The 17,272-nt window shown below is 44.1% G+C and overlaps 1 protein-coding gene across 2 annotated transcripts in view; it reads left to right on the top strand.

Annotated features, from left to right (window-relative positions):
• Nucleotides 1-17,272, top strand: part of tasp1 (taspase, threonine aspartase, 1) — a 50,784-nt gene that overhangs the window by 22,239 nt on the left and 11,273 nt on the right. For both annotated transcript variants that reach the window (XM_065296417.1, XM_065296418.2), the window contains exons 11-12: nt 7,206-7,316; nt 15,670-15,777. In XM_065296417.1, the coding sequence (XP_065152489.1) occupies nt 7,206-7,316; nt 15,670-15,777 (219 nt within the window). The remainder of the gene's footprint in view (nt 1-7,205; nt 7,317-15,669; nt 15,778-17,272) is intronic.

Here is a 17,272-nt window from a genome sequence, read left to right as displayed (position 1 = left end):
TTGTTCGCTCTTTTGTTTGATGCAAACAAAAAGAAAAGAAATTAGCATCTTAATGTCATGGCAACAAACCTGCACAAGGTTTTGTTGTAGTTACCTGATATTTTACGAGACCTACGTTTGTGTTTACAGAAACAACACAGCTATTTTCTTAAGACTTTATGGTTTTTTGGGGTTGAGCAGCTGGCAGACTTTCTGTGTTTAAGGCATTTCTTAACACCCTCTCTCTCTCCCTCTCTCTTTCCCTCTCTCCTAAACTGGCTGCTGTTCACAATTGGCTTTAAAGGCGAATGCTGCAACGGGCTGAGGGGTTTAAGAATTAAGTTAGATATTAAGAATTTTCATCTTTACGTTTCCATTGTTCCCTTACAGACACCTGCTGGCTTGAGATGTTCTTAAACTCTTTATTTAAAATGTTATGATGATTATATAATTCAGACATTTGAAATAACATAACACAACAGCCAAGTTCGTAGTTTATATAAAAATAAGAATATTCGTGGACATCAACCTTTCATTTCAAAACATTTTTAATCCCTGCTTTCTCTCTCTTCTCAAAAAGTCCTAGGGCCCTATTTTAACGATCTAAGCGCATTGTCTAAAGCGCACAGCGCAACGTCTAAATGGGCGTGTCCGAATCCACTTTGGCTAATTTAACGACGGGAAAAATGGTTCGAGCGCGGAGCGCATGGTCGAAAAGGGTTGGTCCTTTTTTTAATGAGTAATGGGAGTATTTTGGGCGTAACGTGCAATAAACCAATGAGAGTCTCAGCTCTCATCCCCTTTAAAAGCCAGTTGCGCTGGCGCTATGTTTAATCCAGGGGCGTTGCTAGACATAAAGCTCTACTGGGGCACAGGCCCCCCCATTTTTTTTCTGATTTTTTTTTAAAGCCTGCTGTTTGCAGCACTTATATACAATTTTCTTTGCTTAACCCACTATTCATAAACTGCAAAAAGTACTGGGAAAGATAAACATGTATTTAAAAATATTTAAATATCATCTTCTTATACTTAACATTACATGTTTGGTGTCATAAAATGTTTGGAAATAATGGCAGCAGAGAAAATATTTTCTCTTCAAATTTGCATTTTACATTATACAATGATAACAATGATTAATTACTTTTTACAAAACATTTTTACAATAACACTATTTCAAGAAGCAAGTAATTTTTTATCATCTCAGTCATAGTACTGCTAACTGTTTATTTATGTAGTGTCCTAGTGAACTAAATATTAATTTCATATCTGAAAATACAGAACAGTAACACATAGGCTACATGTGTTGATTTTCTCAGCAACAATGCAATTTAATAAACTTGACAGAGGTTTTCCTGAGATTTTTCCTCTAATGTTTGAGAACTGACTGGGTGAGGATGTAATTTGTCTTACCTCCCTAACATCTCTCCTTTCTGCTTCCCTTTCCCTGCTTTGCACAAAACATTCATGTCCATCTACAGGAGCCAATAGTGACTAAGTCAAAATAAGATCATGTTTTTTTAAGCTAACTCAATCGCGTGGCGCCACCTGGACCTTGTATGCAACTGTGCGCGGATGAACGCAAAGACGCGCTTGGACATGGATTTGTGCGTGTATGCGTCAGTACGACTGCTGCGGCGCTTTTACAAGCGTGACTAACATAACTTCATAAAAAAACTACATTGCATTGTAACAAACATAACTACAATGCATATAGATCCGTTGAGATTTACACTGGGGCACAAAAGATTTACACTGGGGCACGTGCCCCAGTAAAAGGGGTCTAGCGACGCCCCTGGTTTAATCCTTATTTAGATGACGGACTTTGTAAACTGAAAAACTAAGTGGAGGAAGAAGATCCCCAGTTTAAGATTTATGTTTAATAATTGTGTTGTTTTTCACTTGTATTGAAATTGTTATTTTTTTATTAAAACCTTTAAAACACGTTTTCTTTTAGTCATAGAAGTAAAAATAGCAGGCTTTTAATTGCTTTAAATGTATGGCTATCCAATATCATAAAAAAATTATTTACAAGTATGTAAGAAAAGGTTTGTACTCTTAAAATACTTTATTTGTAACAAACTGGAGATAAAGAACTTACAAACGGCTCTCAGCACGTTTCAGCACTTGGACAGCGTTATAAGTTTGTTTTAAGCATTACTTAAAAATGTTTCTCATCTCACCATATCCACATGTATCCACCATATCCATATCCGCAAACAAATAGATGCATTTGTTTAAAGCAAAGCATTTATTTACTTACCAGGCTACAGGTGAAGTAGCTCTTTGCGCCTGCTAACGTCTCATAATTAGTCCTCATTTATGTCCAAGAGACTCAATAATAATCTTTTACATTCAATCCTTTAATCTTTTATATTTAAAAGCGTTTTTGTGCTGCTGCGCATTCATGTATGTGATAAGCAAACCCGCGTTGTCGTCCCGTTTATAGGCGCATATTACTAATGCGCTTTTTAAATAACAAAAAACATTTTGCACCATTGTCTTTAGACTTTAGACCAGGGGCCTCATTTATAAAGTGTGCGTACGCACAGATTTGATCGTAAAGTGTGCGTAGGCAAAAATCCACGGCAAAGTCCATATGTGACCCGATCTGGCGAAATGAGTCGGAAGTCGCAACGTTCTATTTTAAGATATGAGCCGATAATGTGGAAAAACAATGAAATTATCAAAAAAAATATTTTTAGCTAATTTCAAAGAACAGACATTAAAACATAATCTCCCAAAGTTTCGTAGTCCAAATAATTGAGTAAAGGTGTTTAAATGACTATTAAAGTTGAAACAGTTTTACTTAATCCGCTGGAAATTGCTTTTCTCAAATACTCTCGTCACCTCCGAGCATTCCGGGGATCCCCTGAAACGTCACTATCTCTCCAAATATGGTGTTACACGTTGTTTTAGAGCCAATCAGAAATCTTCATAAACGCTGATCGTTTGTCAATGGGAAACCCCGGGGCACCTGATTGGTCCAGCCATCCTCTTGTCAGTCTCGCAGCACACTACTCTCCTATTTAACTCCTTTTTGAATTGTTTACACTGTTATTGTTAACTAGCCTACACAAAGATATGATTGCATAGGCAAGCATTATTTGTTTTCTTTTTGCTTGTCTCTCTCTCTCTCTCATTTTCTCTCACACGCGCGCGCACACGCGAACACGCACGCGCACACACGCGCCCCCCCGCGCGCACACACACGCGAACACACACACACACGCACACGCACACACACACACACACACACACACACACACACACACACACACACACACACACACACACACACACACATTCTGGTTTTCATGTTCTATTCCCTTCCCCTAACTCAAACCCCAACCATCACAGAAACCTTTCTGTTACACATTTTCAATCAACATCATTCTGTTTGATTTATAAGCTTGTTTCTTGGTTTACTGAAATAGCATTTATATTAATGTCTTTGGTCAAATTAAGCTGTAAAATAAATTGTTTATCCCTTTAAAAATGCAATGGATTTTGAAAGATATCTTCAAAAAAGGGGCAAAAAACTTTAAAGGCGTTTTTCTCAGGTTTTCAGTTTGAAAAAGAAGACAGACAACCTTAATTCAAATGTCTATATCTTTAAAACCATTCAAGGTATGACTTTGACTAGGATATCATTTGAAAGCTTATTATCTCCTCTTTCCACTGATACCAAAATCTCAATTTTGAAATTTGGGTCACTGTGACTCATTTTGCTGGATCAGGTCACATATTTACAAAAACTGTCTTTGACGTGGAAAAGTGCTTAGCGCCACGTCAGGGCCTGAGCAGACATACGCTCTTTTGCTTGTCTGATTGCTGCAGGATTTTGGAAATATAAGCCATTCTTGCTGTTTGAAATTGGGTTTAAACATTGACAAGCGCAGTTTTAAATGTGTGACATTAATTACGCATTGTTTAAAGGCGGAGATCTGAAACTGCTCGGCTGCACGCACAAGTTCAAGTTCATTTGCGATTTATGGATTTGAAAGAGGTACGCGCATTTTCTGTGCGTACATCGGAATCACACGTACGCATTTTTGTTAAATGATCGTAGGATCAAATGTAGGATGGTTTTAACGCAGCATTTTATAAATGAGGCCCCAGGTTTTTGTTGGTCAATGGCGTAGTCTATTTTAGTTGCCTCAAAATAGCCAAAAATGCGCCTGAACACACCTGGTTTTCAGACCAGAACGCCCATGGGCGCAAAAGGGGGCACAAATGCATTTGCTATTTAAACAACGTGGTGCTAAATGTGAAAATGATAATTGCGCAGGGTGGAAACTAGCAAAAGACACTTTGCGCCGGGTGTAAGATATTAACTTCTTTATATAGTGTAATTTAAATGGCCTATAATACAGAATGCAGTTCTACAGTTTTATTGGATATTAAATAAAAGAGAAAATAAAGAGCGGAAATTAATTGATTTAAAATTAAAGATATGTGATTGCTTAACACCCACTGGCACTGACAGTCTGAGCTCCCCCGTGCAGGAATCATATCCCCCGTTCAAGCGTTCTGGCGACGGGGGCCCGTTTCAATTGAAACGGGTGAAACATAGGCAAGGCCGCCTCTGGGGCTAAGTCAGCATCGGTCAGGAACCATTCCTCCTCCTTTAGTTCACGCCAGCGAGTGAATGCTGGCCCAATTTTGATTCTCGTCCTGCCTTTTATTCTGTCACTCTCCCGTTTTCTCTTTCTGGTCCCCTACGACAAAACCTTTGGTTTCTTTTTCTTAGTTGCTGCTTCAGACATGACTAAAACATCAGGAAAATAAATAGTTGCGCTCTCACGTCCAAATTTAAGGAAGTGACATATGCTGTAAAGCAGTCGATTCAAAAGAAGGTCCAGATTCTATTAGGGTACAGTGTCAGAAATAAAGGTACAAAACTGTACCTTTTCTGTCACTAGGGCTGTACCCTAAGTTTCCGTTTTGGTACCTTTACAGGAATACAAAACAGAATACAATTTTGGGTAGATTACCGTACCTTTAGGACCTACATTGTTAGAAAAAAGTCAAAATATTTACCATAGCTGTCCGTGGGGCTGCACCCTTTAAGAAGGTAATTGTATGGACCATTAGGTACAGATATGTAAACATGTAGTACCAGTATGTAACTTTGAGATACTAATATGTATTTTTGAGGTACTAATAAGCTCTCTTTGGTCCCAGAATGTATTTCTGAGGTACTAAAATGAAATCCTTAGGTGCAAAGCTGTACTTTTTGAAAGGGGAACAGCCCCAGTGACAGAAAAGGTACAGTTTTGTACCTTTATTTCTGAGAGTGTAGGGGTGTGTTTGTTTAGGTGAATTGGCTTTCAGAGATCATGCACCCCGCCTTTAATCAGTCAGCCTATATGTCTGATAATGGGTAAAATTGCTTATATCTGTCGATATCGATTATAGACTGATACGTCAGTGCATCTCTTTATTTAAATTTATCGTAATTAAACCAAAATGGTGTGATGTTTTTAAGTCACACGCTATGAATAATCAATAGGAAATCATAATTTAAAGGGATAGTTAACCCCCAAAAAATGAAAAGTTTGTCATCGTGTACTCACACTCATGTTGTTGTAAAACTGTATGAGTTATTTTATTTTGTGAGGAAAAGAAGATATTTTGACAAATATGGTAAGCACACAGTTGACGGTACCAGGCACGGATTAACGCACGGGCCTACTGGGCACTTGCCCAGGGCACTGGGCCAGCAGGGGGCCCTGTCAAATTTACTGTGTCTATTATTTTCAAATAAATATTTTAATTTTAATTTTATGTTCAGTAAAGTTGTGTTAAATATTGAAGAATAATTTAGTTTTTTTGCAGTTGCAAAGTATTAACTAGTAAATAAATCAAATAAATAATTTTAATCTATTGCTGCGCTGTTGAGAGAGACATCTAGAGGCGAGTGAAAAGCATTGCGTAATATAAAAGTCACGCGCAGAAGATGGTTACTCAAAAACCAAAACAAAAATGAGTTTAAAACCACAACCAAGTGGATCAATGATAAGAAAGCACAAAAGGACAGCTTTTCCTCACCCTGCCAGTCAGCAACTGTGAAGGAGAACGTTCATTTTCTCTAATGGCAAGAGTAAAAAACGAACTAAGAAGCAAAATGTGTCAAGGACGTATAAATTCACTGTCTTTAGGGGCTGGACACACAAAGCTTTTACGCCCGCGGCCAGCGCATGTTTTCAATTGATTCCAATGGAAACTCTGCGTTTTTCAAATAAGTAAGCAGCTAGCGGGTTTTTTCCGCGCTGAAAACCGGCGCTCTGGGTTTTTTCCGCACTCAGCGCTGAGAGTTCAAAAATATTCAACTTTGAGTAAAATCTCCGCTCGTCAATGTCAGTTCTCACACGGCCGTCCAATTCAAGTGGAGGAGGGGCGGGACATTACCACAGCAACCAACCGGCTTACAGCTACGAAAGCGCTCGGCTGAAAAAAAGTTTTTGTGTTTCCAGCCCCTAAATGCCTGTGGTGAACGACTGTGAAATGTAATGAAATGTCTGCTAAATGTAGAAATGTAAAATATTTATGGAATTTTCTCCTGTGATATGATTTGGAGAGGTCAGAATCTTTTTGATTGAGTATGTTGTACAGTATGTATGTTGACAGATACTGGTAAGATATAAATAAACCAATTTGTGGTGTGAAAGTACAGAATATTGTGTGCATTCTCTCCCCGTGTATTAGTGCCATTGTTAATCCTGTAAAATGGGGCATACAGGCAGAGGCGAACCAACACTTGAGCCCTGTGCATACACGTGCAACGCTGTTGCCCAAAAAATTGGTAAAGGGGGCCTTTGAGACATCCGTGCCCAGGGCACATCATCGCCATAATCCGTCCCTGGACGGTACATATTGACATCTAGTATTTGTTTTTCCCAGGTTTATGGAAGTCAGTGGTTACCATCATTTGTCCAAATATCTTCTTTTGTTTCCAACAAAATAAAAAAACTCATACAGGTTTAGAACAACATGAGAGTAAGTAAATGCATTTTTATTTTTGGGTGAACTATCCCTAAACATGCAAAATGCAGACAATGCAAACTGAGAGCATGAGAGGATGCAATTGACTTCATACATCCTCTAAGAATATATTTCAAAACCATCTGCGTAAAATTAATTTCAGAAATGACATGACAAGTTATGATTTTCATTATTTGTGATAAGTTATTGTGTGATTTTCATGCTTGTCTGTACTATTGCAGGCTCTGGAGAGCACCTGATTCGCACCATATTGGCCAGAGAATGTTCCTCTGCCATGCAGGCTGAGAACGCACACCAAGCTCTACTGGAGGCTATGCAAAATAAATTCATCAGTGAGTGACTTTAACAGACTCCCTAGTCCCTTGTCTCTCTCTCTCTCTCTCTCTCTCTCTCTCTCTCTCTCTCTCTCTCTCTCTCTCTCTCTCTCTCTCTCTCTCTCTCTCTCTTTCTTTCTTTCGGTCTCTTTCAAGCTAACTCTTCACCTTACCACGTTATGTAAGAGGAACCCTGAGCTAAAACTACACAACCAGATCATTAACAACTTGCTTCACTGGAAATGAGCGCTACAAAAATTCATGAGCCGCCCTTCTTTCTGTTTGTTTGTTTGGATTCCGGTATCATTGACATCCTCTTGAATGCACTCCACAAGTTTTTGGTTAAATCATATTTTTGTGACCACAGTTATTTTCAGACTTGGTAAATACTCTGTTGACAGTGTATTTCTCTTTTATGTTCAGAAGCTCCGCTCGATTGTTTTGTTCTTCTGGCCTCGTGAGGTTGGGTGACCGCTTGGATTTCATATTAAATTTAACACGCACAGTGCGTGTGGGAATTTGTTGGTTTTGGCCTGTGACCTTAATAGTTTTGTTGCACGGAAATTCATGACACAAGTGCAGATATGTAGGGCTTATTTTCATTTACCTTTATTTATTTGGCACATGCTTTTATCCAAAATGACTTAAAATAACTTAAATGCTGGCTTGCTCCGTAAATATTATTAGTGTACTACATGAAACGTCTCGGTTACGTATGTAACCCTCGTTCCCTGAAGGAAGGGAACGGAGACGTCACGTCGTGACCGACGAATTGGGAACCGCTCCGCGGGTGACCTATCTACTTCGAGAAACTATAAAAACGCCAATGAACTTGGCATGCAGGTATTTGCATAATGCCGGCGCCGCCCCGCCAGGTGCGTATATAAGCCGCAGGTGCACAATACCAAATTAGCTATATTATTGCTGAGAAGCCGAGCAACAGTGCCCGGCCTGAAAAACAGCAATGGAACAGCAAACTGTGGCGACGGGACGTGACGTCTCCGTTCCCTTCCTTCAGGGAACGAGGGTTACATACGTAACCGAGACGTTCCCTTTCAGTCGGTCACTACGACGTCACGTCGTGACCGACGAATTGGGAATCCCTACCAAAACGCCACTGCAGCTGAACCCTTCCAGTGTCTGTAAAAGCCCTCCGCCCTCCACATAGGGGGCGGAACCTAAGGCGAAATGCAGAAGGCCGGTCACTACCTGTTCCTTAACCCACGATAGTGAAGCAGCGAACTGGGGAAGCGTCTAAACTGAGCGGAGCTAGAACACTGCGGAAGCCATCCCCTAAGAAGGTTGAATGGATGACATAAAAATATGAAACAACCGATAGGTTGCTCATAAAAAGTCTCTGAACAAAACATAGTATGCAGAGAGATGCAGAGCAGGCTCTGCTAAGGAAAACGTGGAGGATTAGTACCCCACGGAGTATACACACAAATGAACCCCACGTAGGGGACAAATGTGGACGCCTAGCCTACACAGGTTTACAGAGAATACATCAGTGATAGGTTGACAGCGGATGCTCCGCAACACCAGCTATCAGGGCGGTGGAGGAGAGGCAAAAACAGTTTTTTAGACGTTTTTGCCCCGATGGCCTTCCATATTGGTGCAGGTGTGCAGCACCAAAATAGAGGCTCCAAGCCGACACACGAGCCGACCCTCGGCATTCTTAACTAGTTAGTAGAAAGAACCCGAGTGGAAACCGGTTCGACACGAACACTATAGAATCTTGTGAACGTATTAGGTGTCGCCCAGCCTGCAGCTCTACAAATATCTGTTAGCGAGGAACCGCGAGCCAGTGCCCAAGATGATGCCACACTGCGTGTAGAGTGAGCACGTAAATTAAATGGACAAGGCACATTCTGCTTTTGATATGCAAGGGCTATAGTATCCACAATCCAATGGGACATCCTCTGCTTGGTGACAGCTTTTCCTTTCTGCTGACCACCGTAACAAACAAAGAGCTGATCTGAGGTCCTTAAACTTTGCGTCCTGTCTATATACACACGTAGTGCACGAACAGGGCATAACAAAGCCATGGCTGGGTCTGCCTCCTCCAAAGGCAGCGCTTGGAGGTTCACCACTTGATCTCTGAAAGGAGTGGTGGGAACTTTGGGCACAAAGCCGGGCCGGGGTCTCAGTGTTACGCTGGATGCAGCCGGCCCGAACTGAAGGCACGATTCATCGACCGAAAATGCATGAATATCCCCTATCCTCTTAACAGAAGCCAAAGCAAGGAGAGTTAATGTTTTCATAGTAAGAAATTTAACACTCACACTATGCAGAGGCTCAAATGGGGCTTCCTGGAGTGATTTCAGCACCAAGGACAGGTCCCACGGAGGAATAGAGGGAGGACGCGAAGGATTCAGTCTTCGAGCGCCTCTAAGAAATCTAATGACCAGGTCGTGCTGACCCACTGTCCTACCGTTTACGGGTGAATGGTGAGCTGATATCGCAGCTATATCGACCTTAATAGTGGATGGTGACAGCCTATTCTCCAAACGGCGCTGGAGATATAAAAGCACAACACTAATCGGGCATTCTCGGGGGTTTTCACTTTGGGAAGAACACCAGTCGACAAACAGGTTCCATTTAAGCGCGTAAGCCTGTCTCGTAGACGGCGCTCGCGCAGCAGCAATAGTGTTAGATACCTCTTGCGGTAAATCACTCAAATCCTCCGTGCCCCGTCCAGAGACCACACATGGAGGTTCCACAGGTCGGGGCGCAGGTGCCATAATGTGCCCTCTTGTTGAGAAAGAAGGTCCTTCCTCAGGGGAAACTTCCACGGAGGGGCTGTCGCGAAGAGAGAGAGTTCTGGAAACCAACTCCTGGTTGTCCAATACGGTGCCACCAACAGCACGCTCTCCTCGTCCTCCCGGATTTTGCATAGGGTTTGCGCAATGAGGCTCACCGGAGGGAACGCGTATTTGCGCATGTTTCGCGGCCAGCTGTGTGCCAATGCATCCACGCCGAGCGAGTCGTCGGCTAGTGAATAGAACAGGCGACAATGGGTCGTCTCTGGGGAAGCAAACAGATCTATCTGCGCTTTGCCGAAACGTCTCCAAATCTGCTGAACCGCAATGGGGTGGAGTCGCCATTCGCCGGGACGCGCAGCCCGAGAGAGCGCATCCGCCTCTACATTGAGCGTGCCCGGGATGTAAATGGCACGAAGAGACCTCAAATTCTTCTGACTCCAAGTGAGGAGATGACGGGCAAGATGCGACAGGTGACGCGAGCGTAAACCGCCTTGACGATTGATGTACGCCACGGTCGCAGTGTTGTCTGTGCGAACTAATACATCTTTGCCCTGTAACTCGTTGCTGAAACGGACGAGCGCAAGATATACAGCCCACATTTCTCGGCAATTTATGTGCCAATGCAGCTGGGGTGCCGTCCAGACCCCCGAAGCCGCAAGCCCATCGTACGTGGCCCCCCACCCCGTGTCCGAAGCATCTGTGCATACTATTGCATGCCTGGAGACCTGTCTCAGAGGCACACCGGCTCGGAGAAACGCACAGTCTGACCACGGAGTGAAAGTGCGACGACACGCAGGTGTAATGATAACACGGTGAATGCCGCGCAGCCACGCTCTCCTCGGGACTCGATCGTGAAGCCAATGCTGAAGCGGTCGCATATGAAGCAGTCCGAGCGGAGTTACAGCTGCGGCTGCTGCCATATGCCCCAGGAGCTTCTGAAATTGTTTCAGCGGGACCGCGCTCTTGCTCTTGAATGTATTCAGGCAAGTCAGAATCGACTGTACACGCGCTTCTGTTAGACGAGCTGTCAAATCGATCGAGTCCAGTTCCATCCCAGGAAAAGAGATTCTCTGCACGGGGCAAAGCTTGCTCTTTTCCCAGTTGACCCGAAGACCCAAACGAGCGAGGTGTTTTAGAGTTAAATCTCTGTGATCGCACAACGTCTGACGTGTTTGAGCTATTATGAGCCAATCGTCTAAATACGCGAGAATGCGCACACCTTTCTCTCTCAGGGGTTTTAAAGCCCCCTCCACTACTTTGGTGAACACACGGGGAGACAGAGAGAGCCCGAATGGGAGGACTTTGTACTGGTATGCTCGCCCCTCGAACGCAAAGCGGAGAAACGGCCTGTGCCGGGGGAGAATCGATACGTGGAAGTACGCGTCCTTCAGGTCGATGGATGCGAACCAATCGTTTGGACGAATGCATGGAAATATGCGCTTGGGCGTCAGCATCTTGAACGGCATTCTGTGAAGTGCACGGTTCAGCGAACGCAGGTCCAGGATCGGTCGCAAGCCGCCGCTTTTCTTGGGTACAATAAAGTAAGGGCTGTAAAACCCCGACCTGATCTCGGCTGGAGGGACCGGCTCGATCGCGTCCTTCGCCAGTAGGACAGCGATATCCGCACGGAGGACGTGCGCATCGGCAGCTCTCACCGCAGTGAAACGAACGCCGGAGAATTTGGGGGGACGCCGGGCAAATTGGATCGCGTAGCCGAGACGAATCGTGCGTAAAAGCCAACGCGACGGGCTGGGAAGCTGTTCCCACGCCCCCAGACACCGTGCGAGAGGGACTAAAGGCACGATCGGTGTACCCGCGGCGGGCGCAACGGAGGTGATCGCCGGTGTGTGCGTATTGGCCGCACCGACAGCAGTGTTGTGCATGATAACACTCACCTGAGTCCGCTGCTGGGTGGGTGAGTAAGGGAGGCTCTGCTGAAGACACCTCACGCCACTCGATGCACCCTCTGGCGAAGGGGGAGGAAGACGATGGGTTATGAGCCCGTGATTGTCTTCTTTCCCCTGCGAAGTCAGAGAGCGCGATGGGGTTATGAGCCCGTGCGTTGCTCTCGTACTCCTCTGATGAGTCGGAGAACGAGGGGGGGTTATGAGCCCGCTCGTGTCTCCGGCGCTCATCTGAAGACCTAGAGATGGAAGTGGAATTCGCTCTTTTTGTGGAATTGTGGGTGCCGACTGAAAAGTCGGCGGAACAGAAAATTGAAACAAAGGATTCCCCAACCGGCCCTCCTCCGGTGGGGGGAGTGGTGCTTTCACCATCTCCCGAAGAGCGATCCCCTCCATCTCTAGGTCGCCCGTCTCAGGGCCGCTTCGATTTTCTTTTTCCACCCTTTGAAGCGGGCGGGGCGGGCTGCTGACGACCGGTTCCTCGCTTCTTAGAAGAGCCCCGGGGAGGAACGGAGGCGGCCGCCGCAGGACGCCCTCGGCGAGGAGCAGGCTGAGGTGCCGACGTGGACGGGGCAGGCGCAGGACGCTTCCGACGTGGCATGATCTGAGCGATGGCCTCAGTCTGCTTCTTGGCCGCGGAGAATTGCTGGGCAAACTCCTCGACCGTCTCGCCGAACAGGCCGGTCTGGGAAACCGGAGCATTCAGGAGCCGGGTCTTATCAGCATCCTTCATGTCCGCCAGACACAGCCAGAGATGGCGTTCCTGGACTACCAGGGTAGACATCGCACGCCCGACGGCGCGTGCGGTGACCTTGGTCGCACGAAGCGCCAGATCCGTAGCCGCACGCAGTTCAGAGAACTCCGCCGAGTCGTGACCTCCCGCGTGCAGGTCCCTCAGAGCCTTAGCCTGGTGGACCTGCAGCAATGCCAAGGCATGCAGGGCAGAGGCTGCCTCCCCACAAGCCTTGTAAGCAGCACCGGACAGCGCCAAAGACTGCTTACAGGCCCGTGAGGGGAGAGTAGGCTGGTCCCGCCAGGAGGAAGCGACACCGGCCGGACACAACTGCATCACGACCGGCCGCTCCACTGAAGGGATACCAGTGTACCCCTTGGCATCTCCACCCTCGAGAGAGGTGAGGGGTGAAGGCTGAAACGGTCGGTTCCGGGCGGAAAACGGGGTTTTCCACGACCGCGTCAGCTCTTCATGCACCTCGGGGAAGAAAGGCACCGGGGGCGAGGACTGAGAAGCCCTGGCACCCCCGAAGAACCAATCATCGAGGCGGGACGGTTCAGGTGGGGGAGGTTTAGTCCACTCCAAGCCGACCGCCTCCGCCGCCCGAGCGAGCATGGCTGCCATCTCGGGGTCGAACACAGAAGCCGCAACCTGGCCCGAAGGCGGGAGCGGATCCGGATCGACGTCCGAGGCTGACAACCCCCCTTCCGATGTTACAGTGGACATCGCGTCGGGTGGAGGCTCGACAGAGTGCGAGGACACCGTAGAACACGGGCCGCTCGTCTCCATCGGGACCTCCGCTGGCAACGGATCAGGGCGCTGGGAGCTGCTGGACGAACCAGCAGACCGACCCAGCACCGTTATACGGAGATCATCCTTCGCAAGTCTGGTAGCTGCGCTCTTAGCAGCACCAGACTTGGAAGGCGGGCGCCGTTCCCGGAGAAACGACACCCGTCTCCGCAAATCCGCCATAGTCATGCCCTCACAGATGGAGCATGAACTATCACGCAACGCTGCCTCTGCGTGCTGGAGCCCCAAACACGAAAGACAACGCTGGTGGCCATCCCGGGGGGCGATGAACACACCGTATCCAGAAACCGAACACGGACGGAAATCCATCTTTAAAAAGACGACCCCGACCGTGACACGAATGAGTGGCTGTCTTTAAAAAGACACAAAGCTCAAACGTGCTGCTCTTTTAGGGAAATCACTCTTTTGTGCGAGCTGGTGAAACACACAGGGAGAGGCAACGCACTCACTCGAACTCAAGTCCTAAATTAAAGAGACAGAGAGAGAGAGAGAAAGGGTGGAGAAAAAACACTGCGAGCCTCCGCTGAGGTGTCTTTGCCCAACCAACTTCAGCAAGCTGAGATCTTATTTTCTTCCCTTCCAGAACAGGATCTACGAAGATCAGATAGAAAGCTTCTCGAGAGCAGATGTCTGCCGGCTTCGAAGCAATAAAAGCTAATTTGGTATTGTGCACCTGCGGCTTATATACGCACCTGGCGGGGCGGCGCCGGCATTATGCAAATACCTGCATGCCAAGTTCATTGGCGTTTTTATAGTTTCTCGAAGTAGATAGGTCACCCGCGGAGCGGTTCCCAATTCGTCGGTCACGACGTGACGTCGTAGTGACCGACTGAAAGGGAACCTTGGGTTTCTTTTTCTTAGTTGCTGCTTTAGCCATGACAAAAACATCAGGAAAATAAATAGTTGCACTCTCACGTCCGAATTACAGGAAGTGATGTATGCCGAAAAGCAGTTGAATTTTGTAGTTTTTTTTGTGCTCGGGTTACTACCCGAAACCCCAAGTTTAAAAGTAAGAGTAAAAGCGATACATCCCCCTGTCGGGCTATGCCATTCAACCTATTTTAAGTCGATGTACCATCACAAGGGTCTTGAAAATATATTATAAAGGTTGAAAAACTACAAAATGTCACTTTTAGTATATCATTTATTTTATTGAAGCAGAGCACTTTTTTGAGGTTATTTGAACTCTTTCCCCGCCATTGGCAAGTTAACATTTCAATTAACAGAAAACTCTTCCCAGCCAATGACGAGAATTTCCGGCTTTCCACAATACCGCTTTTATCCACCAGGTGGTGCTCTTCCGCAACTTATAAAACCCGGAAAAATTACCCTAGGGCAAACTGTATGTCCGTGCAGGTTTTGATGATCGCTCTAAATCTGATCTCTATCAAAAGTCCTTCACAAAAATATAATAATCTCACCCTTTTGCTCAAAATTTGATGTTTTTGAAGAAACCTACCCATATTTGAGAGGTGATTAAAAAAGAACTAATGAAGGTAGGATGAAACTTTTTTTGTTTGAAAGCAGCGGTCTCTTCTTTCATTTCATATATTGTATGTTTATATATTTTAAGAAGAACATTTTCTGGAAGGCATAAAACTTTTGTGAAAATCATGAAAAATGCTTACATTGGCTGGCAAAAAAAAAAACGCTGGAGGGGAAAGAGTTAAAACCCCTTCGATTGACCTTAAGCTTGTGTGGTTTAAGCTCAACGTTGGCTTTCCGATAATCATTTAAAAAAACTTTAATGCTGTACAAAACCTTATGTGGAAAACTGAGTATTTGCTTTTTCCCATCTGCCTACTCACTTTATCTGGGCTCCATGTGGGGTTACAGAAATAACATCTTCCACTATTAACCTAATAAAGAACGAAAAGTGGATTTGCTCCCAATTTTTCCTCAGTCGGTTAATAAAACAAAAGCTTTGGAAAGAATAATTGTTTACAGTCGTTTAGGTTGGCAGGAAAAGTACGGAAATGTATAGCCTCATTTCATTAACTTCCATGAAAGAGCACAAATCAATCACAGAATTTCTTAATGCACATTCATGTTTACTTCAGATTTAAATGGACTGGTTATAGTGGAAAGTGAATCTGGTTGTAGAGGGAACAAAGTCACGGTTGAAATGCATTTGGCTTGTTTGTGTTTCTATGTTAAAGGCTCACCGTTTCTGGCTGGCGAGGACTGTGTTCTGGGTGGGGTGATCGTTCTGAGGTGCTGCACATGTGAAGAAACCCAGAATACTAAAGACATCAAAGCTCTCTTGGGTATGTAATCTTCTGTCTTACCTCTGTGCAAAACAACACTACGGTATAAAACATCAATGCGTACTAGAATAAAGTCGTCAAGCCAAAACGTATTGCTGAAGCTGAAACATAAATTACTTGTATCAGAAAAAATTCCAGATGTTATTTGTGATTTCCAGGCCTCATAAATGACTGAAAAAGTATTGGAATTTCATTGGTTAAAAGTGTGGGAACCTTGTAAATCACAATAATGTACAAAATCTGTTGGAGTGAGGTTGCCAGATTGACTTGGTCCAGTTTCAGCCTATGCTAGTTTAAACATTTTGCCTCCTCTCAGATTCTTAAATGTATATTTAAAAAAAAAATTAGAAAAAGGGGGAATTCTTCTTAAACTGTTTAAAAGAGATTATATGTTGGGCTACATAATAGTAATATTTGAAGATTATGGTTTCAAAACGTGTTTTCTATACCAAGAAAGTGACAAGATGAAAACCACTTTCTGTTACAAACTTTCACATAGCATATTTAGGTTATAATAAAATGTTTAACATTTGTAATAACAAAAAAATCCATAATTTGATTTTTAAAAATGTATTATAAAAACAGATTTTTTTCCGCAAAATGCAATAAATACAATAAAGTTTTTTTTTTCAAAATTATATAAATAATTTAATTGAATTTAGTTTATATAAGTTTAATCAAAATATAAATGTGCATTCATCTTTGCCATGTTATATTCATTTAGTTGACTAGTGGTATACACTGATTAAACATGAATCAAAACACTTACTTTGTCATATTAAGAACACTGTCATTGCTGCTGTCATCCTTGGGACGTCGTCGCTGAACTTTTTTGACAGCGATCAGCTGTAAAATGTTTTGGTTCTGCTCGATTTTTGTTACTTCGAGTAAAATAATGGAAAGTTTTTAATAAGACGCCCTGGGGTCATTGTGTTAGCATGACAGAAGCTTGATGCTGTCCTGTGAGAACAAGCAACAGCCGGCATTTTTCCTTCGCGTAAATTATTCGATTTTGATGGCCTACGTTTTTTTCCCCACCACAGAAAACCACCACAGGTTTATCAATGCTATCATGAGTATTATTTTGTTTCTGTTTGTTGATCACAAAGTACAAAGTAGATAAGGAAAAACTAGGATTCCATGTGTATTTAAAGCGCCACCCTTATTGTTTACAATGCGTGGAATGGTGCGCTGTGATTGGATAAGCGGATTTATTACCTTTTGCAGAGAATGAAGAGTGCCGTTTGTTGCGGTTTCGAAAAAAGTTAGAAAAATGACGCCGGATATCGAATTTTGCGCAAAATTAAGAATTAACTTTTTAATAATGACCAAATACAATGCTGATTTTGGTGGTAACTAATAAAAATTGGCATTTATTTTGCTTTTTGGATCCAAACTCTTCATTTGTAGTAATAGCTACAATTTGCATAAACCTCTGTAAATGTTTATAAGGTGTTTGTCTCTGCATTACAGTAACAAATTAAGAAAAAACATC

The sequence above is a fragment of the Paramisgurnus dabryanus genome, chromosome 20, assembly GCF_030506205.2.
Source record: "Paramisgurnus dabryanus chromosome 20, PD_genome_1.1, whole genome shotgun sequence".
Lineage (NCBI taxonomy): Eukaryota > Metazoa > Chordata > Actinopteri > Cypriniformes > Cobitidae > Paramisgurnus > Paramisgurnus dabryanus.
The sequence above is the reverse complement of the archived record's forward strand: the minus strand, read 5'-3'. Positions and strand labels throughout refer to the sequence as shown.